Source organism: Copadichromis virginalis, linkage group LG16 (assembly GCF_057382275.1).
Source record: "Copadichromis virginalis isolate Kocher_CV1m ecotype Utaka linkage group LG16, C_Virginalis_male_GT1.1, whole genome shotgun sequence".
Classification (NCBI taxonomy): domain Eukaryota; kingdom Metazoa; phylum Chordata; class Actinopteri; order Cichliformes; family Cichlidae; genus Copadichromis; species Copadichromis virginalis.
In genome coordinates this window covers 23727451-23742923 of record NC_140633.1, presented here as the reverse complement: position 1 = coordinate 23742923, position 15473 = coordinate 23727451, and the positions used below count along the sequence as shown (strand labels likewise).

At 41.3% G+C, this 15473-nt stretch overlaps 1 protein-coding gene across 3 annotated transcripts in view; it reads right to left on the bottom strand.

Annotated features, from left to right (window-relative positions):
* Positions 1-15473, bottom strand: part of LOC146690816 (dedicator of cytokinesis protein 9) — a 52529-nt gene that overhangs the window by 17849 nt on the left and 19207 nt on the right. For all 3 annotated transcript variants that reach the window (XM_085433923.1, XM_085433924.1, XM_085433922.1), the window contains exons 4-22: positions 14166-14248; positions 13221-13290; positions 9827-9922; positions 9342-9476; positions 6443-6617; positions 5787-5839; positions 4958-5032; positions 4725-4865; positions 3688-3900; positions 3455-3577; positions 3018-3100; positions 2018-2140; positions 1683-1762; positions 1363-1550; positions 1156-1221; positions 972-1064; positions 747-870; positions 541-659; positions 16-102 (exon numbers count right to left, since the gene is read on the bottom strand). In XM_085433923.1, coding sequence (XP_085290049.1) covers positions 16-102; positions 541-659; positions 747-870; positions 972-1064; positions 1156-1221; positions 1363-1550; positions 1683-1762; positions 2018-2140; positions 3018-3100; positions 3455-3577; positions 3688-3900; positions 4725-4865; positions 4958-5032; positions 5787-5839; positions 6443-6617; positions 9342-9476; positions 9827-9922; positions 13221-13290; positions 14166-14248 — 2127 coding nt within the window. The remainder of the gene's footprint in view (positions 1-15; positions 103-540; positions 660-746; positions 871-971; positions 1065-1155; positions 1222-1362; positions 1551-1682; positions 1763-2017; positions 2141-3017; positions 3101-3454; positions 3578-3687; positions 3901-4724; positions 4866-4957; positions 5033-5786; positions 5840-6442; positions 6618-9341; positions 9477-9826; positions 9923-13220; positions 13291-14165; positions 14249-15473) is intronic.

The window sequence follows — 15473 nt, the reverse complement described above, 5'->3', positions numbered from 1 at the left end:
GGGCGGAAAACTAACCTGAGTGTAGACAGTGGACACAAGGTGGGTGGAAACTTTGAATAACGGTTTTCCTCCATCCACCCATTTCACTTCAGGGCCCAAATGCTGTAAAATGAGAAAAAGAAAAAGCATGTTTCTGTCACTACCTCCATAGACATGGATGCCACCAACGGGTGAGTTACTGTCTCTCAAAGCTAACTCCCAAGGCCACAACCTGTTCTGAACTGAGTCAATCTTCTGTTAGAGATTTTGGGGAAGAAGTGGCTTAATATATTTTAAAAAGATCTCTCAGCTCTCTCTCCAGCTATATGCTATATAAGCTGGACAATCATATCATAAAGTGAATGAGAACATACGTAGAGGGACACTTGAGAACTCCTATCCAGTGTCTAAAAGGTGTTTGTTAAGTGGGTTAGCAGCACTAAGCAACTGTCTGACATGCAATCTGGACAGAGCATATCCTACTCAGCAGTTTCATATTTGTGCTATGTATAACCTCAATCGGTTTTCATCAGCACTTTCATGGCTAGTAGTGCACTGCACCTTGCTGGCACCCTCCTGACAGCTGAGGTATCCGGCAGGTAGGTTGGCGGCAACCGGGATCTGACTCTCATTCATGATCACCCGACCGTCCTTCAGCAACGGGAGCCAGGCGTAACCAACTGAGAGCAGAGACAGAGTAGGACGTCATCAAATAAGAGCTTTGCATATCTGTGCCGAGAGTGTTATTTTTAATCATGGTGCCTTACCTTGCATCTCAACCTGCTCTCTCTTTTTGGTGCTGGCCTTGCTGTTGCTATCGCAGCTGACGTGATAGAAGGTGAAGAGAAGATGATGCTTCTCGTGGAGCTGGGTTGGCAACTCAATCTTAAACTGAAGCAGAGGAGCACAAATAAACACTCTGTCGTGCATTAATGTTTAGAACTTACAATGATTTTTTTTTTCTTTTTAAAGGTTAGGTAGAGTGTGCTTACTTCATCGTAGAATTCAGGATTTTGCTGGTGATGTAACACGGAGGCAAAGGCATTTTTGGTAAACAAGGGTCCTCCAGGCCGGCCGTAGATGCACTGAGAAACAACAACAATAGCCCATTAACTCTCGGACTGATAGGATTATCCTCGGGGGATTTTTCCGCATATTTTCCTGCATGCATTTTACCTTAAGTGCAACAGCCTCTTCCTCATCCGAGTCCCTGAACTCGATGCAGACAGCTATGTTTCTAGCCTTAGGGCAAACACAAACGGCAAATCTGAAATAAACTGGCTGGAAATTTGCGAGAAACCTTCACAGAGGCAAAACATGTAATATACCTGCGTTCCTACATCAATAAACCAACAAAATAACAGCGCAGAATAAATGAAATACCTTCGCAAATGACTTTTGGCTGTCGTATTTCAAGTGCTTCGGGTAGACATAGAGGTGATTGTTGTAGATGGTGAAAGGCTGAGAACATTTGGCAATGCACGGCACAAACTCCTCCACTTCAAAGAAGATGTTGCTCTTCTCGCTGACATCAAACTGCTTCACAGGGATGTAGGATGAGGTAACACAATCTATAAGAGAGAAACAGGAAAGAGAGAGGGAGAACAAATATACAGCCTGCAGACAATGTAACCTGTCTAGTCTGAGCAGAAGCAGTTCTCATCTCTTATATTGGCTTCATAGGGTGAGTTTAGAGGGCTTACTTGACAAGTCTGGGGCTACGTTGTCAATGGTAACATCGAGGTTTCCTAGGATTACAGGCAGCTTGGCCATCTTCTCTGGCCTGAGGAAAGGAAAATAAACTCAAGTTAAGCCTTTGCTATCGTTTACCACAGGCCGAATAAGAAACAGGCGGCTGACGTCGAGAAATTCGATGAGCCGTATGTGAACACGTTAACACTTCTGAGCAACGATCTGATTTTTATATACTAATAGTCCAGCATTTTGCCAAAACCCAACCTATAGGCTCATATTTTCCTTACAGAGCACCTGCAAACTATTCATACAGTTTATATTAGAGTGGAGAAACATTACTAACTTCCTGAAATCAGCCAGCAGCTTGAGCATATCGTCGTTGGACAGTTTGTTGCTGTCTTGTCTGTATAGAGCGGAGAAGCGAGCAGTTTTGTCAAGAGTCCCTGAAGCATCTTTGAACAAAGGTCTGCAAGAAAAAAAGAAAAGTCAGAGGCATCTAAATTCCTTTTTATCGATTATTATATTTGAACAAAGGAGACCTGATAGCTTGCTGGACTACACTAGACTTCACAATATTTGTTCATTTCTTTATTTATTCAGGTTTTGGAGTAAATGTTGAGTGTATAATATGTCACGAGACCACAAATCAAAGAAATCATCATCACTAGAGCCCAGGGAAACAGTTTCACAATGAGTATTAAAAGCGCACCCAAAATTTAAGCATACATTGATATAAAAAAGAGAAAACCTTCAGGAATAGTTCACTTTAAACATCAAATTACATGTTTTTCTCTGCCCTGTAGTGACTTTCATCTTTCTAGATCATGTTAGTGCATGTTGTCCAGTTTTAAAGATAATGTTTGTAGAGGTTTCCCTTGCCCACATGACTCACCTACCGCAGGGCTATGCAGAAGAAAGCATCTATCCACCTGTGACAATGCTTGTAACAGGATGCTAACATTAATGACACGTATGCTTGGGTACGCTGAAGGCCACCAGATGGCGATAGCTCTGGATGCAAAAAGACCTGGGCTCCTATATAAGACTATGGGAAAACACCTTTCAGTCTTGACCTCAGTCAATGCTTTCCTGCTAATTTTATGGGCTCAAACATTAAGTCTGTTTGAACTTGATTTGTTGAAGTAGAGCAATTAATTCTTAATGCTTAATTCTTTCTCTGTGACGGTTTAATCGCAGCAATGTTTGGTGACATTTGGGATTTAAAATCACTATAAAATCACTTCCTTAAGCACTTGTGGAGTTGGTTTATGTCCGTTTGAATTGTGGTCTTGATGTAAAACTCACAGAGATAGCATGCAGATGTATTTAAGGAGGAAAAGTACCTTGCTCCCCAGGCAAAAGGCATCCTGTACTGGCCTAACCGGTTGCATGCCAGCTTGGCGTTTTTCAGGACCTTCTGTGCCACCTGGTGCAAAACAGAAACACGCTTGAGCTTCGACACAAACACGCACAAGCTGGACCTCGTCTCTTACAGTAACTGTAACAATATTCAGCAAGCTGCCAATCTCAACCAGAGTACGCACACATTTGAGAAAACAAACACACGCACACAGTCCTTCGACCAACATGCTGGACTGAATCACATTACTACCCACTGTTCTGCCCTCGGGGTGTGCACCTACTTTGTAGAGCCAAAGTCAATGCTTTTGTTGAGTTTCTGCGCAACTGGTCAGCGATTGCAAACTGGGAAGATTATCTTTGCATAATGTGGAATAATTTGGTGGAATCTGCTGATTCTAGAGGAACACGGGGTCAGTACCTTGGTGGAGTCTGAACTCTTCATGTATGGCTCGGCACAGTGGTTGATACCCCCCTGAAGCACCTTCTCTATGCGGGCCACCAGGAAGATATCTGGGTGTGGGCATGTTACCGAAAACACTCCCTATGAATCGAAATGTTAGAACAGATTTGAATATGTATTGGTAGATTTCCCCAGTGCAGTCATTAAGATGAAGAAAAACAAGAATCAGTGTTTTTCAAGTATTTATTTACCTGTCTGGGATACTGCATGGCTGCTTCTGGCATCCCGTGGATCAACCGCTGGCTGTCGGGTCGGCCATCGCCTCCCCCGTTCATATACTGACTGCTGTTATTGGGCATCATGCCCCTGACAGAGGGGTGGTTTAGGTCAACGTGGAAATCAGAGGAGATTTTTCTGCCATTCTGGATGTCAAACAGCGACAGGGTGATGTAGAATGGCTCCACCTGGAGAAAGAGCACAGTGTCAATTTATTAGAACGAGTCTGATAGTCCTGCCAATCAGACTAAAGTACTATGCACATGTGTTAGGTATGCTGTGATGTCTTTGGGCTGCTATGATGGCTCCTTTCATCTTGTACTACACTAAGATATCAAAGTATGACTTGGATAAAAGATACTTTAAAGGATAAAGTATGATGTTGATAAAAAAAAGCAGTGTATTTGTCCTTTATTGTGCCTACAGGCCACATAAAATGCTCCCAAGAGCCACAGCTAACAATAACTAATTTTACTGAACTTAATGTGATGTGCACTGGTGTAGTGTAGATAAAAATAAAGAGTATTAAATAATAAAAGCATAAATATAACTAATTACATTGTAGTATTTCAGTGGATCCAGTGTCACGTGACTTTACAGTACATATAAATATATTTGACCACTGGCATCAGAGAAAAAGCTGGACTGATGGACACGTGTCTCACGGACAGCTAACAGCTATTGCTGTAAAATTTCAGTGGAGGGAGCTGCGTGAACGCACTTCGAAGCATTTGCTCTGCGTGCGCGTGGACCATGTTGAAGTTTTAATAGACAGTTTCTGCTGGGAGGGACAGCAGGACAGCAGACTTCATTATGCAAATTGTTTGCCATTTCTGAGCCTGGAGGCTGGTTGCTATGCCAACGGGAGTCGTTCACCAGCTCAAATAATAAGACAAGTCCATCCGGCCTGCTGTAACAAACCCATCTCATCCATCCTTAGTCAGGCAGATAATGATATTTCTGTTATTTAAGGCCTGATGCGGAAAGAAAAAGAAAAAGAGATCCAGCTTACGTTTGTTGTTGGCCCTTCCTCGTTCTCGGCCACGCAGCTTTGCAAATTAAACGAGAGGTCGTTGCAGTTCACCAGCACACGCTTGCCAAACTTCTCCTCAAACTGCTTCACGTCTGGCTCTATTCCTGAGAAATCGAGTTTCTAAAGATAGTTCAAAAGACGGTATGGCATTAAACTGGGTCGGGTGTTATCACCAAATGGGACAAAGTGAACATTAGTGCGCCTTAATTTACCTGTGTGTCCGGATCCAGCGTGAACAGCTTCAGCCTGGTTTCATTCTTCATCCTAGACTCTATATCTCTTGTGCTCTGCGGAGAAGGAAAGCATTTCCTAAACTGAACCGCAAACTGTCTGAAACAGTGGAAGCGCTGGCCGGGAGATTCACGGCGAGTTGTTGTTTTTATTAGTAGAACATTTGTCATTCGCACCGATCTGGAAGTCAGGCTCCATATTTTACAGGCCGATTGTGCTGTGCAGACAGGGGTGAGAGTCAGGTGGTACCAGCACACATTTCCCTGGAGCACACTCTATCCTGTCAAACTGTTTTCCACCCAACTGTTACCACCAGTTTCCATGCACATATGGCTTTACTATTACGTACCACTCATCACAATAACAGCAAGAAGAGCTTTTAAAAAAAACAAAACAAAAAAACCACCATAAATATCGGAAAAATATTTGCAGCCTGCAAGTCGTCAGACAGTTTCCCCGTTAAATACCAGAGAGGATTCTATCCTCAAAAATCATCAAAGCTCCTAATGCTTTTCTCCCTGCTGGGTCTCTTGGATTGGATATTGCTGACTGTATGCATTCTGTATATATTCTGGGCAAAACGCGCTCTTAAAGGAAAAATCATATTAGATATAATCCTGAGAAGGCCAATAGGAGGGAGGGGTCCAGTGATTCAAATGAATCACTGGGAAATTGGCTGTGTCACCCTCAACATTTAAATCTAAATTTAAGACGCATGTTTGTAGCAAGGATGGTTCCTTCTGTGCCTTCTTGCTCCTTCAGTGAGGACAGGAGATTGCATGCACATCCAACAGAGAAAGTAGGACCTACCTGAAAGCTGTCCATACTGCCAGAGGAGCTGTCTGACTTTCCAAGATCATCATCTGTCAGAAAATACAAGAAACAATGGGTGTGGGGAAAATATGTAAACCTTAAGAAAAACCACCTAGGGTTGTAAAACCTCTTTAATCACTCACTGACACGTGAAAGTTCGGTAAACAGTAATTCAGCTGTGCAGGAATCACCCGGGACTGAGATGGGGATACTGCAGGTCTCAGTGGCATATTTAAAAGAAAGCTTCCAGATCTTTTCAAGCGCAATAGCGCTTTTATTCTTTCCCCTCTCTCATGCACAGGATGATTAATACAAGCAGAGGAATTAGAAAGATTAGCGGAGTGTTTTATGCAGACGCATTCAGCCTCTCTGCTTCACGGCTAAGCCTCCTGTGAGACAGGAGGTGAGTATTAAAAGCCTGGGTGGTCTGGTATCACATCTCCACATACTACATGCACACGGCCAGGGAAAAAAAAGTGAGATTAAGTGAGAAGGTCGCCCTTATTAATAACTGACTAAGCATGAAAATTCTCTTCATTAATCTGCACAATTTCACAAAACCTTTTCCCAGAATAAGGAAGCTATCTCGACAGGAATACCAACAAATAAAGACTCCCTTTCATGTGGAAGAATCCAGACAAACGCACACATACCATCGTGAATGTCTCCATTTCTCTTCTCCTGCATGGCGATTTCAAAGCTACTGTGCAAGATCTTATTGAGCGTGTTGATCCATTCCTCCATCTCCGCCTCGCTGTCTGCAGCCAGCAGGTAGGTGCTCTTATCCTGCATCTTAAGCTCGAAAGCAAACCTTCGAACCCTGTTGTTCTGCAGAGACGGCATGGTGGGGGATAAAAAGGAAGGAAAGAGTTGTAGACAGTGCAGATAAAAACTTATTGAACATTGCAAAACAAGCGTTCAATCATTAGTTATTATTAATCTCTGGCTCTCTTCCACAGTGTGTTTTGTGTCCTGTCTTCCTCGCCTCACCCCCATCTGTCGTAGCAGATGGCTCCCCCTCTTTGAGCCTCACTCTGCTGGAGGTATCTTCCTGTTAAATGGGAGTTTTTCCCTCCCACTGTCACCGAATGCTTGCTCATGAGGGGTCATTTGATTGTTGGGGTTTTCTCTGTATTATGATAGAGTCTCTACCATGTAACATAAACCACCTTGAGACTACTGTTGCGACTTTGAGCTATATAAATAAAAATGTATTAAACTGAATTTAAATTATAACGATAGAAAAATAAAAGACCTGTTATTACTGAATAGATTGGATCAGTGGAATCTCATACAGACAGACTGAGTTTAATTTTTCACTTTTAAACATCAAACATCCAGTAGTGAACATAGTGAACATGGCAGAAGGGATGTTTCACCCCCCTCTCTGAAGAGAACACGGCCCCATGAGGCAGTAGTTGCTCTTATTCCACCATCACCCTCACTTCATTGTAATCTACGGTTAAAACCTTAAAAAATAAAGACCTGGTATATATTTGAATATTGAGTCCAAGTTTGGTAAACATGTAAGCATCGAAACTCAAATTTAATTTAAATGCTGCAGTGAGCAAATGGAAGGAACGTGAGTTATGGAGGGACGAAGCATTTACATCTGGATAACAAAGCCCTTCTGCCAGTGATGACCTCAAAACAGCCACGAAGGCTGATGCCACTGCCTCATTTGGGCTTTCGTGTTATTCTATTAAAGCCCATTCAGAACCAATGAGGGCTGACTGAGCTGCAGTTTGTCTATGACTCAGTGACTCTGAGGTCTGATGCTTATTAGGGTACTTTAATAAACGATTCCAGAAGAATTTGTTTTAGAGAAATAGAGGAGCCATTTTATTATTGTCAACAGTCACTGGATTGTGTTATGGTGGTTATCTCTGCAGCTTTCCTGCAATGTAGTGGGAGTGACTGGGAGGGAGAGACAATATCTGCAGACTAGCTGAGTAAACACAGAGAGGGGTGTTTGGGACAGAAATAAAACCAGAGTCCTGATAAAGAGACTTAACCAGTGTCATCACCTGAGGTCGGAGACTCAACTCAGGGAAACTGACTCGACGGTCCTTAAAATGATTCTGTATCCTTACTTTAAAGAGTAAGAAAGAAGAGAGCAGAAAGGAAAACTTTTGGAAAACTGAGTTATAGAACACTTAACATTTTTTAGCTGTTTGTTATTACAAAGAGAGTGCTGGTCGGTTGATATATGACAAATGCAGTGTGTGTTTGACTGTATGTTGGCGTCTTTACAAAGTGGAGGACCAGCTTGAGGCTCAGCTTGAAGCCTCTTTAGCATCTCTAAGCTGCAGCGTTAAAAACAACTGCAGTTATACTCATGGAGCAACTTCATCTGGGCCAGCTTAAATCATTAAACAAGGAAAAGCAGTTTAGCTTTAATATTCATTAAAGTGGACCTATTGTAGTCATTATTTCTGGTCATACTTGGCCTTGAAGCCCCTCAGTTCATCCAATGTGTGGGGAAAAAAAACACCCTTTTAGCTCCTCTCTAAGTCTCCACTCACCTAAGCCAGTTTTCTTCTGATTGGCTAACACTCGCGAACAGAAGACCGCAAAATAACCGCAGTACTTAAATCACTCCCGTAAGACGCATAAGGAAAAAGGATCAAATTAAATGTTCTTTATCACTGATTTATAATCTGGTCCCATTATATCTCAGCTCTTGAGACCAGTTTGGAGTAGTCCACATCAACAACACTGAGTGTGTTGGATTTGTCGCTGAGCTTTTTAGTCACACAATGATTTTTAAAAAATAGCCTCAAATGGTTTTTCTTTTTAATTACTGAGATTCTCTGTTAAAAATGAGCTCAGAAAGCTGGCAGTGAAGCTGCTGGACTGAGCCAGGAGCTGCAATTATATGAGCAGGGGTCTTTGGTTGAAAACTGGGCGACGTGGAGGTTCAGCAAACCCGAGGAATGGCACAGCCGCTATAACCCACACACATCTTGAAGCATTCAAATATCCTGCACACTCCCCTCAGCTTACACTTGAGGTAACCCAGCCAGCTGGGTGCCTCAGAGGTAAAAAAACAGGTTCTTTCCATCTGTTCACGCTGTAGATAGATGATAATGCATCCAGTGAGTGTTGGCCTACATTCAGCTGTTAGCACGTGGCATTGATTGTGAGGCTCGGGGAAAGTGCTTAGAATCGAGACCTCAGCATTCACCTTGTTTCAACAGCTGACAGTCAGCAGAAAAACACGACCTTGGGGTAGAGCGAGCTCAGGTTTCATAGAAGTGGAGAAGAGAAGCTCTCACGGGCTCACTTTTCAGCAGCAGCGCATCACTGTTAGAATAATTTCAGTTCAAATTTTGCCTGTTACAGATAGTGATTCATCCCGAATGCTGAGAAATAAATTTATACAGAAAACAACTGGAAAGAGGAAATCGTTATAATACCGGTTCATTCTGGGGAAACTGCGTTTTCCCCCAGGGGCCACACTACCACATGTGCAGACAGGGATATCCCGTTTGGCAAAGCATGCAGGTCATCTTGGGTCAATGAGGTTTAGCAATCACTGCCTTAATGTACCTGAATCACACCCATACAGGAGTCCAAGAAAATAGTTCCTTTGGGCTCTTTGGAGATCTTCTCATCCTTGTAGAAGTTTAAGTTATAAGAACCATCTCCAAGTTGAGTCAGGTGGAAATATCTCCTCTTGAATGACTGAAAAAGAAGAAAGACAGGAAATAAGAATTATTTGTATTTGCAAAAAGATAACTAAAACAGGTTAAACTGAACAGCGAGTGATCATATGAAGGGGAAAAAACATGGAATAGTAAAATGAGGAGAACTTTCCAAAATGTGAAATAAACAACAAAGATGGCGTCATGTGCTCATTTGGTTCAAAACATTTTGGGTGCCATGATATAAAACAAAGAAAAGAAACAGACCCCAACATTTGAAAAACTGGAACTAGTAAATGTTAAAAAATTTGCACAAAATCGATTACTTGGGTTGAAAAAAATAAAAATAAATCATACAGTCAATTAATGTGGTCTTTATTGCCACCTTACCCTCATGGTGACACTGATAGCACTGTTCATGTTTCCTTTATACAGCCAGCCCTGTTTAGTGATTCCACCTTTCTGGGAGCCTAAGGAGGCTGTGTCCTGCAGGAGACAAGGACACAAGATCAGACAATTACATAACACCAAAAGGATAATGCATACATCTTAACCAGCCATATAGATTTAAAATCTAGTCGTCTTCATAGCATATGCACAAATGTGCCAATTCAGGAATTAAATCATTTCACTTTTCTTTTTGTGTGTGTGGTTGAAACAAGCTGCAGTAAATAAACATGGAGACAACGTGCTCCAAACACACACACACACATCATGTATACATTTCAAAACAATGTCTGATTTTATCTAAAGAAAAGTTTGTGCGACTTTATTTGGACATTTTTGCGGTGAAGCGGCATACAATAATATGTCACCAATTGCCCCACCCTGCCAAAGCTCTGTCTTGCTGTGCAGAAAGTCTTTGATCTTGTGGTCTGAGATGACACAGATCCCGGCACTATGTAGGACTTTCTCAGTCCAAACAACCAAGGCAGAAGAACATAAAACAAACTATGACTGTTAAACTAAATAAATATATCTCAGCTTTCATAGCAGATCTGTGACACATGGGCCCAGTCATCTCAAACGTTCACGGAGGTTTGTATGAGATCACGCCTTTCACACAAACACCGCTCTCGTGATCTGTAAAAATAAACTAATTAGGGGAATAATGATGAAAGAGGAGATACGGCGGTCAAACTCTATAGTTTGGTCCAGGTTTATATCAGCCTTACATATCATTTGCAGATACACTTTCCAAATTTGAAAGAGTACAATGAGAAGAGCGAATGGGCTTTCAAGATGTTATCATTTGAGTCCGGCTTCTTCTCTCAGCCCAATAAAGCAAAAAGGATTTGCTTTATTGGGCGTTGGCAGGAATTATAATATTTTCAGTGTGGAAGTTTGTGAAGTGAGCTGAAAAGCACCTGGAAAGGTTCAGAGTCCCATTTCCACTAGTCAGTGTCTAGACAACATTTGCAGGTCTGCAGAGAAGCAGAAAAGTCTCTGAGTTTAGGATCTCAGAACTCTCTTTGCCTGAGAAAACTTTGTCAAGGACATGATTAAAAAAAAAAACCCAACTCAAAAGGCCACACTAAAAATCTACAGTCAGACAAAGTGCAGATAAACCACATTACACAGCTGATAGTGAATGCGGTCTCAATGTACGGTTAGAACAGGCACGAAGATTTCTTTCGGGAAATTTACAGGAAGGCTTTATATCCTTTTCTCTCATCTACATGAGGAAATTCCCCATTTAAAAATATTCTGTAGTGTGGGTCGTGAAGGATGAGCCTTTCTATTGTGTTGAAGTCTTTCCAATCCTCCTTTCCCAGATTTTACTCTCTGGGGACTTGCACTTCTTTCAATCAAAGCTCCTTTTATTTAAAAGGGAAAATACATTGTGCAGCGCTGAGTTCTAGAAATCTTTCTAAAGATCATGTATTATATTTCAGCTCCTATACTCTCTTGCCTATAGGAGGCACAGTTTGACATATTGTGCAACAAGGGCAGGTCAGGATCTTCATCATACATCCTATGAAGCGGTGTGACCTTAACAATTGTATCTGTAACAGCTCCGCATTATCTTTAAGGCTTTGAAGACTCCCAACAAATCTGAGTGTCTGTCAGGTGACTTATGAGCCTCCTTGTTGTGAATTCCTCCCAGTCATTCCAAAGACAACAAGCACTTGTTTAATCTGTACAAGACTGCACACCCACTCTGTCATACATGAATTAGCAGAGGATAAAAAGGTCCAAATGTTGCACTGGAGCCCTTAAATTTCAATGTGAAACAAAATACATGGTGCACGTGCAACGCTGTAATTACTGTTAACTCACCTATTAGACACAAAAATGCCTTTTATCGCCATACAATAAAAACATGAAAGGCGTAAGTGGGGATAAGTGAAATTTAACAGTGCACAACATTTTTGAGGGTGAGGTTCGTGTCATCAAGAGGAATCAAGAAACTCAACTGTGCGAAAAACTAAAAACTAACATGAACTAACATGAACTCTTATTTACAGGAACAGTTCACACCCAAATTAAACGCTGGGATTTCACCCCCTCTCTCTGGCACGCAGTGCCATTTATCCATCTAGTTTTTTTCCCCTGTCAGTTGCCAAGTTTCACAAGGAATTGAAGGACTATGTTAAATATAATAGAACTAAATGACAACTAAACTCAGCTTTTTCAAAATCACGATCCAGTTAATCAAAAAGTCCACAAACTTTGTTAAAAGTTCCTGAGCTATTTTATCTCTTTTTATTGCAACCTTGTTACTGTGCAGGAGGAAACCTGAATCTATCAACAGACTTTCACTAGTGGCATTACAAACATTAATGGAGCTCTGTTCTGCACATTGACACACTGGATGTAATTTGGTATCAAACACACGTTTTATTTTTTATTTTTATTTTTTTAAAGGTACCTTGCTAGTACTGGGTTCGATCCTCTGTTACCTTCAGAGTTGCCTTAATTCTTCATGGGATAGATTCAATAATGTTCCCTGAGAACTAGTCCATGTTTACATGATAGCATCACATAGTTACTGGATGCACATCCATGATGCTCTGTTGGATTGTGATCGTTTGACTGCGGAGGCCGTTTGAATACAGTCAACTCGTTGTCATCTTCAAGAAACTAGTTTGAGAAGATTTGAGCTTTGTGTCATGCTGGAAGCGGCCATCAGAACATGGATACTACGTGTTCTATGTGGCAAAATGGATCCATGCTTTCATGTTTCAAATTCTGATCCCACCTTCCAAACGTTGCAGCAGAAACTGAGACCACTCTCCTGTGACCCACAGAATTTCTGCACACTGAATATTTTCAGTGTGCATATCAGCATTTTCTGAAATATTCTGAAAACTGAATTTCTGTCTGGTACCAAAAACTATGCCACCTTCAAACTCACTTAAGTCACCTTTCTGCTCTTATTCCAGAGCTTGGATTAAACTTCAATAAGTCATTTGGAGCATCTTTACATTCCTAAATGGTCATGTGATGTCATACGATTGGCTGAATAGATATCTGCATTAATGAGCAATTGAACAGGTGTATCTAATAAAGTGGCTAAAACTCCTCATAACAATGTTTGTGCATTATTTATGAATAAAAGAAAAAAACATCCATTCATAAATGTTTCTAAGTTTTAAGTGCTGTTTTGGTCTTTTGATGGTTAAATAAGCACAATCAGGGAGAGGTCAAATATACACATTTGATTTTTTCACTTTGAAAGTGTCCCTAAGTTACAGTACGTGAAACTTTAGGCACCCTAGAAACTAAAAATAAGCAATGGGTGTTTCTTCACACCGTCCATATCTTCTGACAAAGAACTCACCTCATCTTTGTCGACATCTTCATCCACTTCAAATACATGGACAGCCAATTTATCAGGCCTGGACACTTTACTGGAAAAACCCAAATACAGTGTAAGTATAATAGCTCAAGGGGAGATATGTCAAGTGAATCTATTCATCACAACAACAAAAGCCTGCAGGTTTTTCATACACACACAGAGCACTATAGACAGCTTACGATGGCTCTTTCATGGCTTTGCTAATCTATCCAGCATGTGTGACTGAAGCGGTTTGGTGAGATCATTCAAATTTTTTTCTTCCCTATTTTTTATAATAAGTCATTTTACATTTTGAGGCTTTCTCAAGAGGAGCACAAACGACTTTTCGGCTCCTCGTGGAAACACAACGCACACACAGCTTGCTGGAAAATGAGCAGGTGCCAAAAGGTGAGAATCACCATCTAAAAATACTGTTAATTTTTTAAACTGGCGACCGACGTCACGATGCATTGTTTCAACTTCCCCAGATTCAGTAAAGTGACAGAACATTTGGCAGCAGTTGTACCAACAAGGTCACTGTCAGCTCATTTTCTAACACGCTGGTTATAAAATAAGGATTCTTTACGGGAGAAGCTGGAGGTGATGACACAATCTCTAAACAATGAGGGTGGTTTCCACACTGGTTGCGTTCAGAAATTGCTCAATGCACTAGGAAAAGGAAACAGTCTTTTAAATGTGTGCAACAGTTATTTGTATGCTGTGTTTCCTTCTAATTAAGTCACGCAAGTTGTCAGACACAGAAAACTGAATAGGCGACAGCTTGCGTGTGTGATCGGGCTAAAACAAACAAAACTGTGTGACTGCAGGATTTAGCTTTAAACCAGCTGTATAGCATAGCAGTTCTTCTTAACCCCTCATAACAATGTGACGGCACCTCTATAACCACACTGTAGTGCTGAGTCGAGGATTTTTTAACTATAGACTTACTTTGGAAGCTGTCGGAAGTCCCCTGAATAGTCCTCATACTTGTAGTTGACCACATGCCAGTCTGACTTGTAGGTCTTAATGCACTGAGGAGACAACAGAAATTAATTACAGACCACTGTAGCACTGCATTGACACAGTGAGGTAGCAATTCAGGGCTATGTGAAGGCTGGAACTGGGTGTCATTCAGTCCCCTCTAAATGTGTTTCCATTTTCTCATCTCAACATGCTACATGAAGCTAATATACCACTAGGATCATCACTTTGATAAAGCTGAAGAAACTGTCGAACCATCTGATGAGAATTTGAGGCTTAGGATGTGAGTCCGTTTAGTCTGAATTGCTGGTGAGATGGTTAACAGATTTAGAAAGCCCTGCTCTTACTTAGTTCAGTGCTGCACGATTTCAGTAGCTTAGTGACAAATAGATGCTTCACAAAGATGTTTGACAGTGTCTTCTTTTCAAAAAGTCTTTCATAAGTTCCAGTAGACAACTCACTAACATACACATTAGGACAATATTTAATATTTTCAACCATTAAAGCTTCTCCTTGAGATAAAAAAGGAGGAGTGTATGCACGGTGACTCTGCCACAATCCAACGTCCACCAACACAAATTGGGAGTGTTTCGCTGTCCTCCTTTCCTTGGATAGAAAACATCTGTTCATTGTTAGAGTCAGTCACAAGTGCAGCTCCCTGGTATCTGTTCTACAGAAACTCACGCCATTTACAAGAACTGCTCCTGCAGGGAGATGAAATGCAACCTGATCAGGAGGCGAATCGGAAACGGAGAGGCTCTCGCTGGGCTAATCTCCACAGCTGTCCTGGTGATGTCACACAGCGCTTAACCAGGTGTCAGTATCTTGACTTCAGACAAGGCGCTCTAAATGCTGACCTTTGACCTGGAGGGAGAACTGTCGGTTTTCAGCTGGTGTGTGGCTTAAAAAGCTCTGCTAGAGCTGGATGATTATGATTCATCGTTTTAATCAGCAGCAACTGTGAGTTACTGATAAGTATATTTTTAATTAATCCTGCACTACATCAATAAAATGTCACATCTGGTGAACTTCCTGTGATTTTATTTGCTTTTTGCCCTTTTGGACTTTCAAGATGCCACAGCTGACCAAAACCAGGCTGAACCACTCAACAGCAAGACATGATCAAGGCTCAGCACTGACAGTAATAACTAATGACAGGGAACAAACAGAAGCTTGATAAATTATCAAATTAGTCGAACTTAATTTCAGTGTATTGTACCATAAATAGATTTTACTGAGAAAAAAGGGCACAAATAGTCCCGATGCTTCCAATGA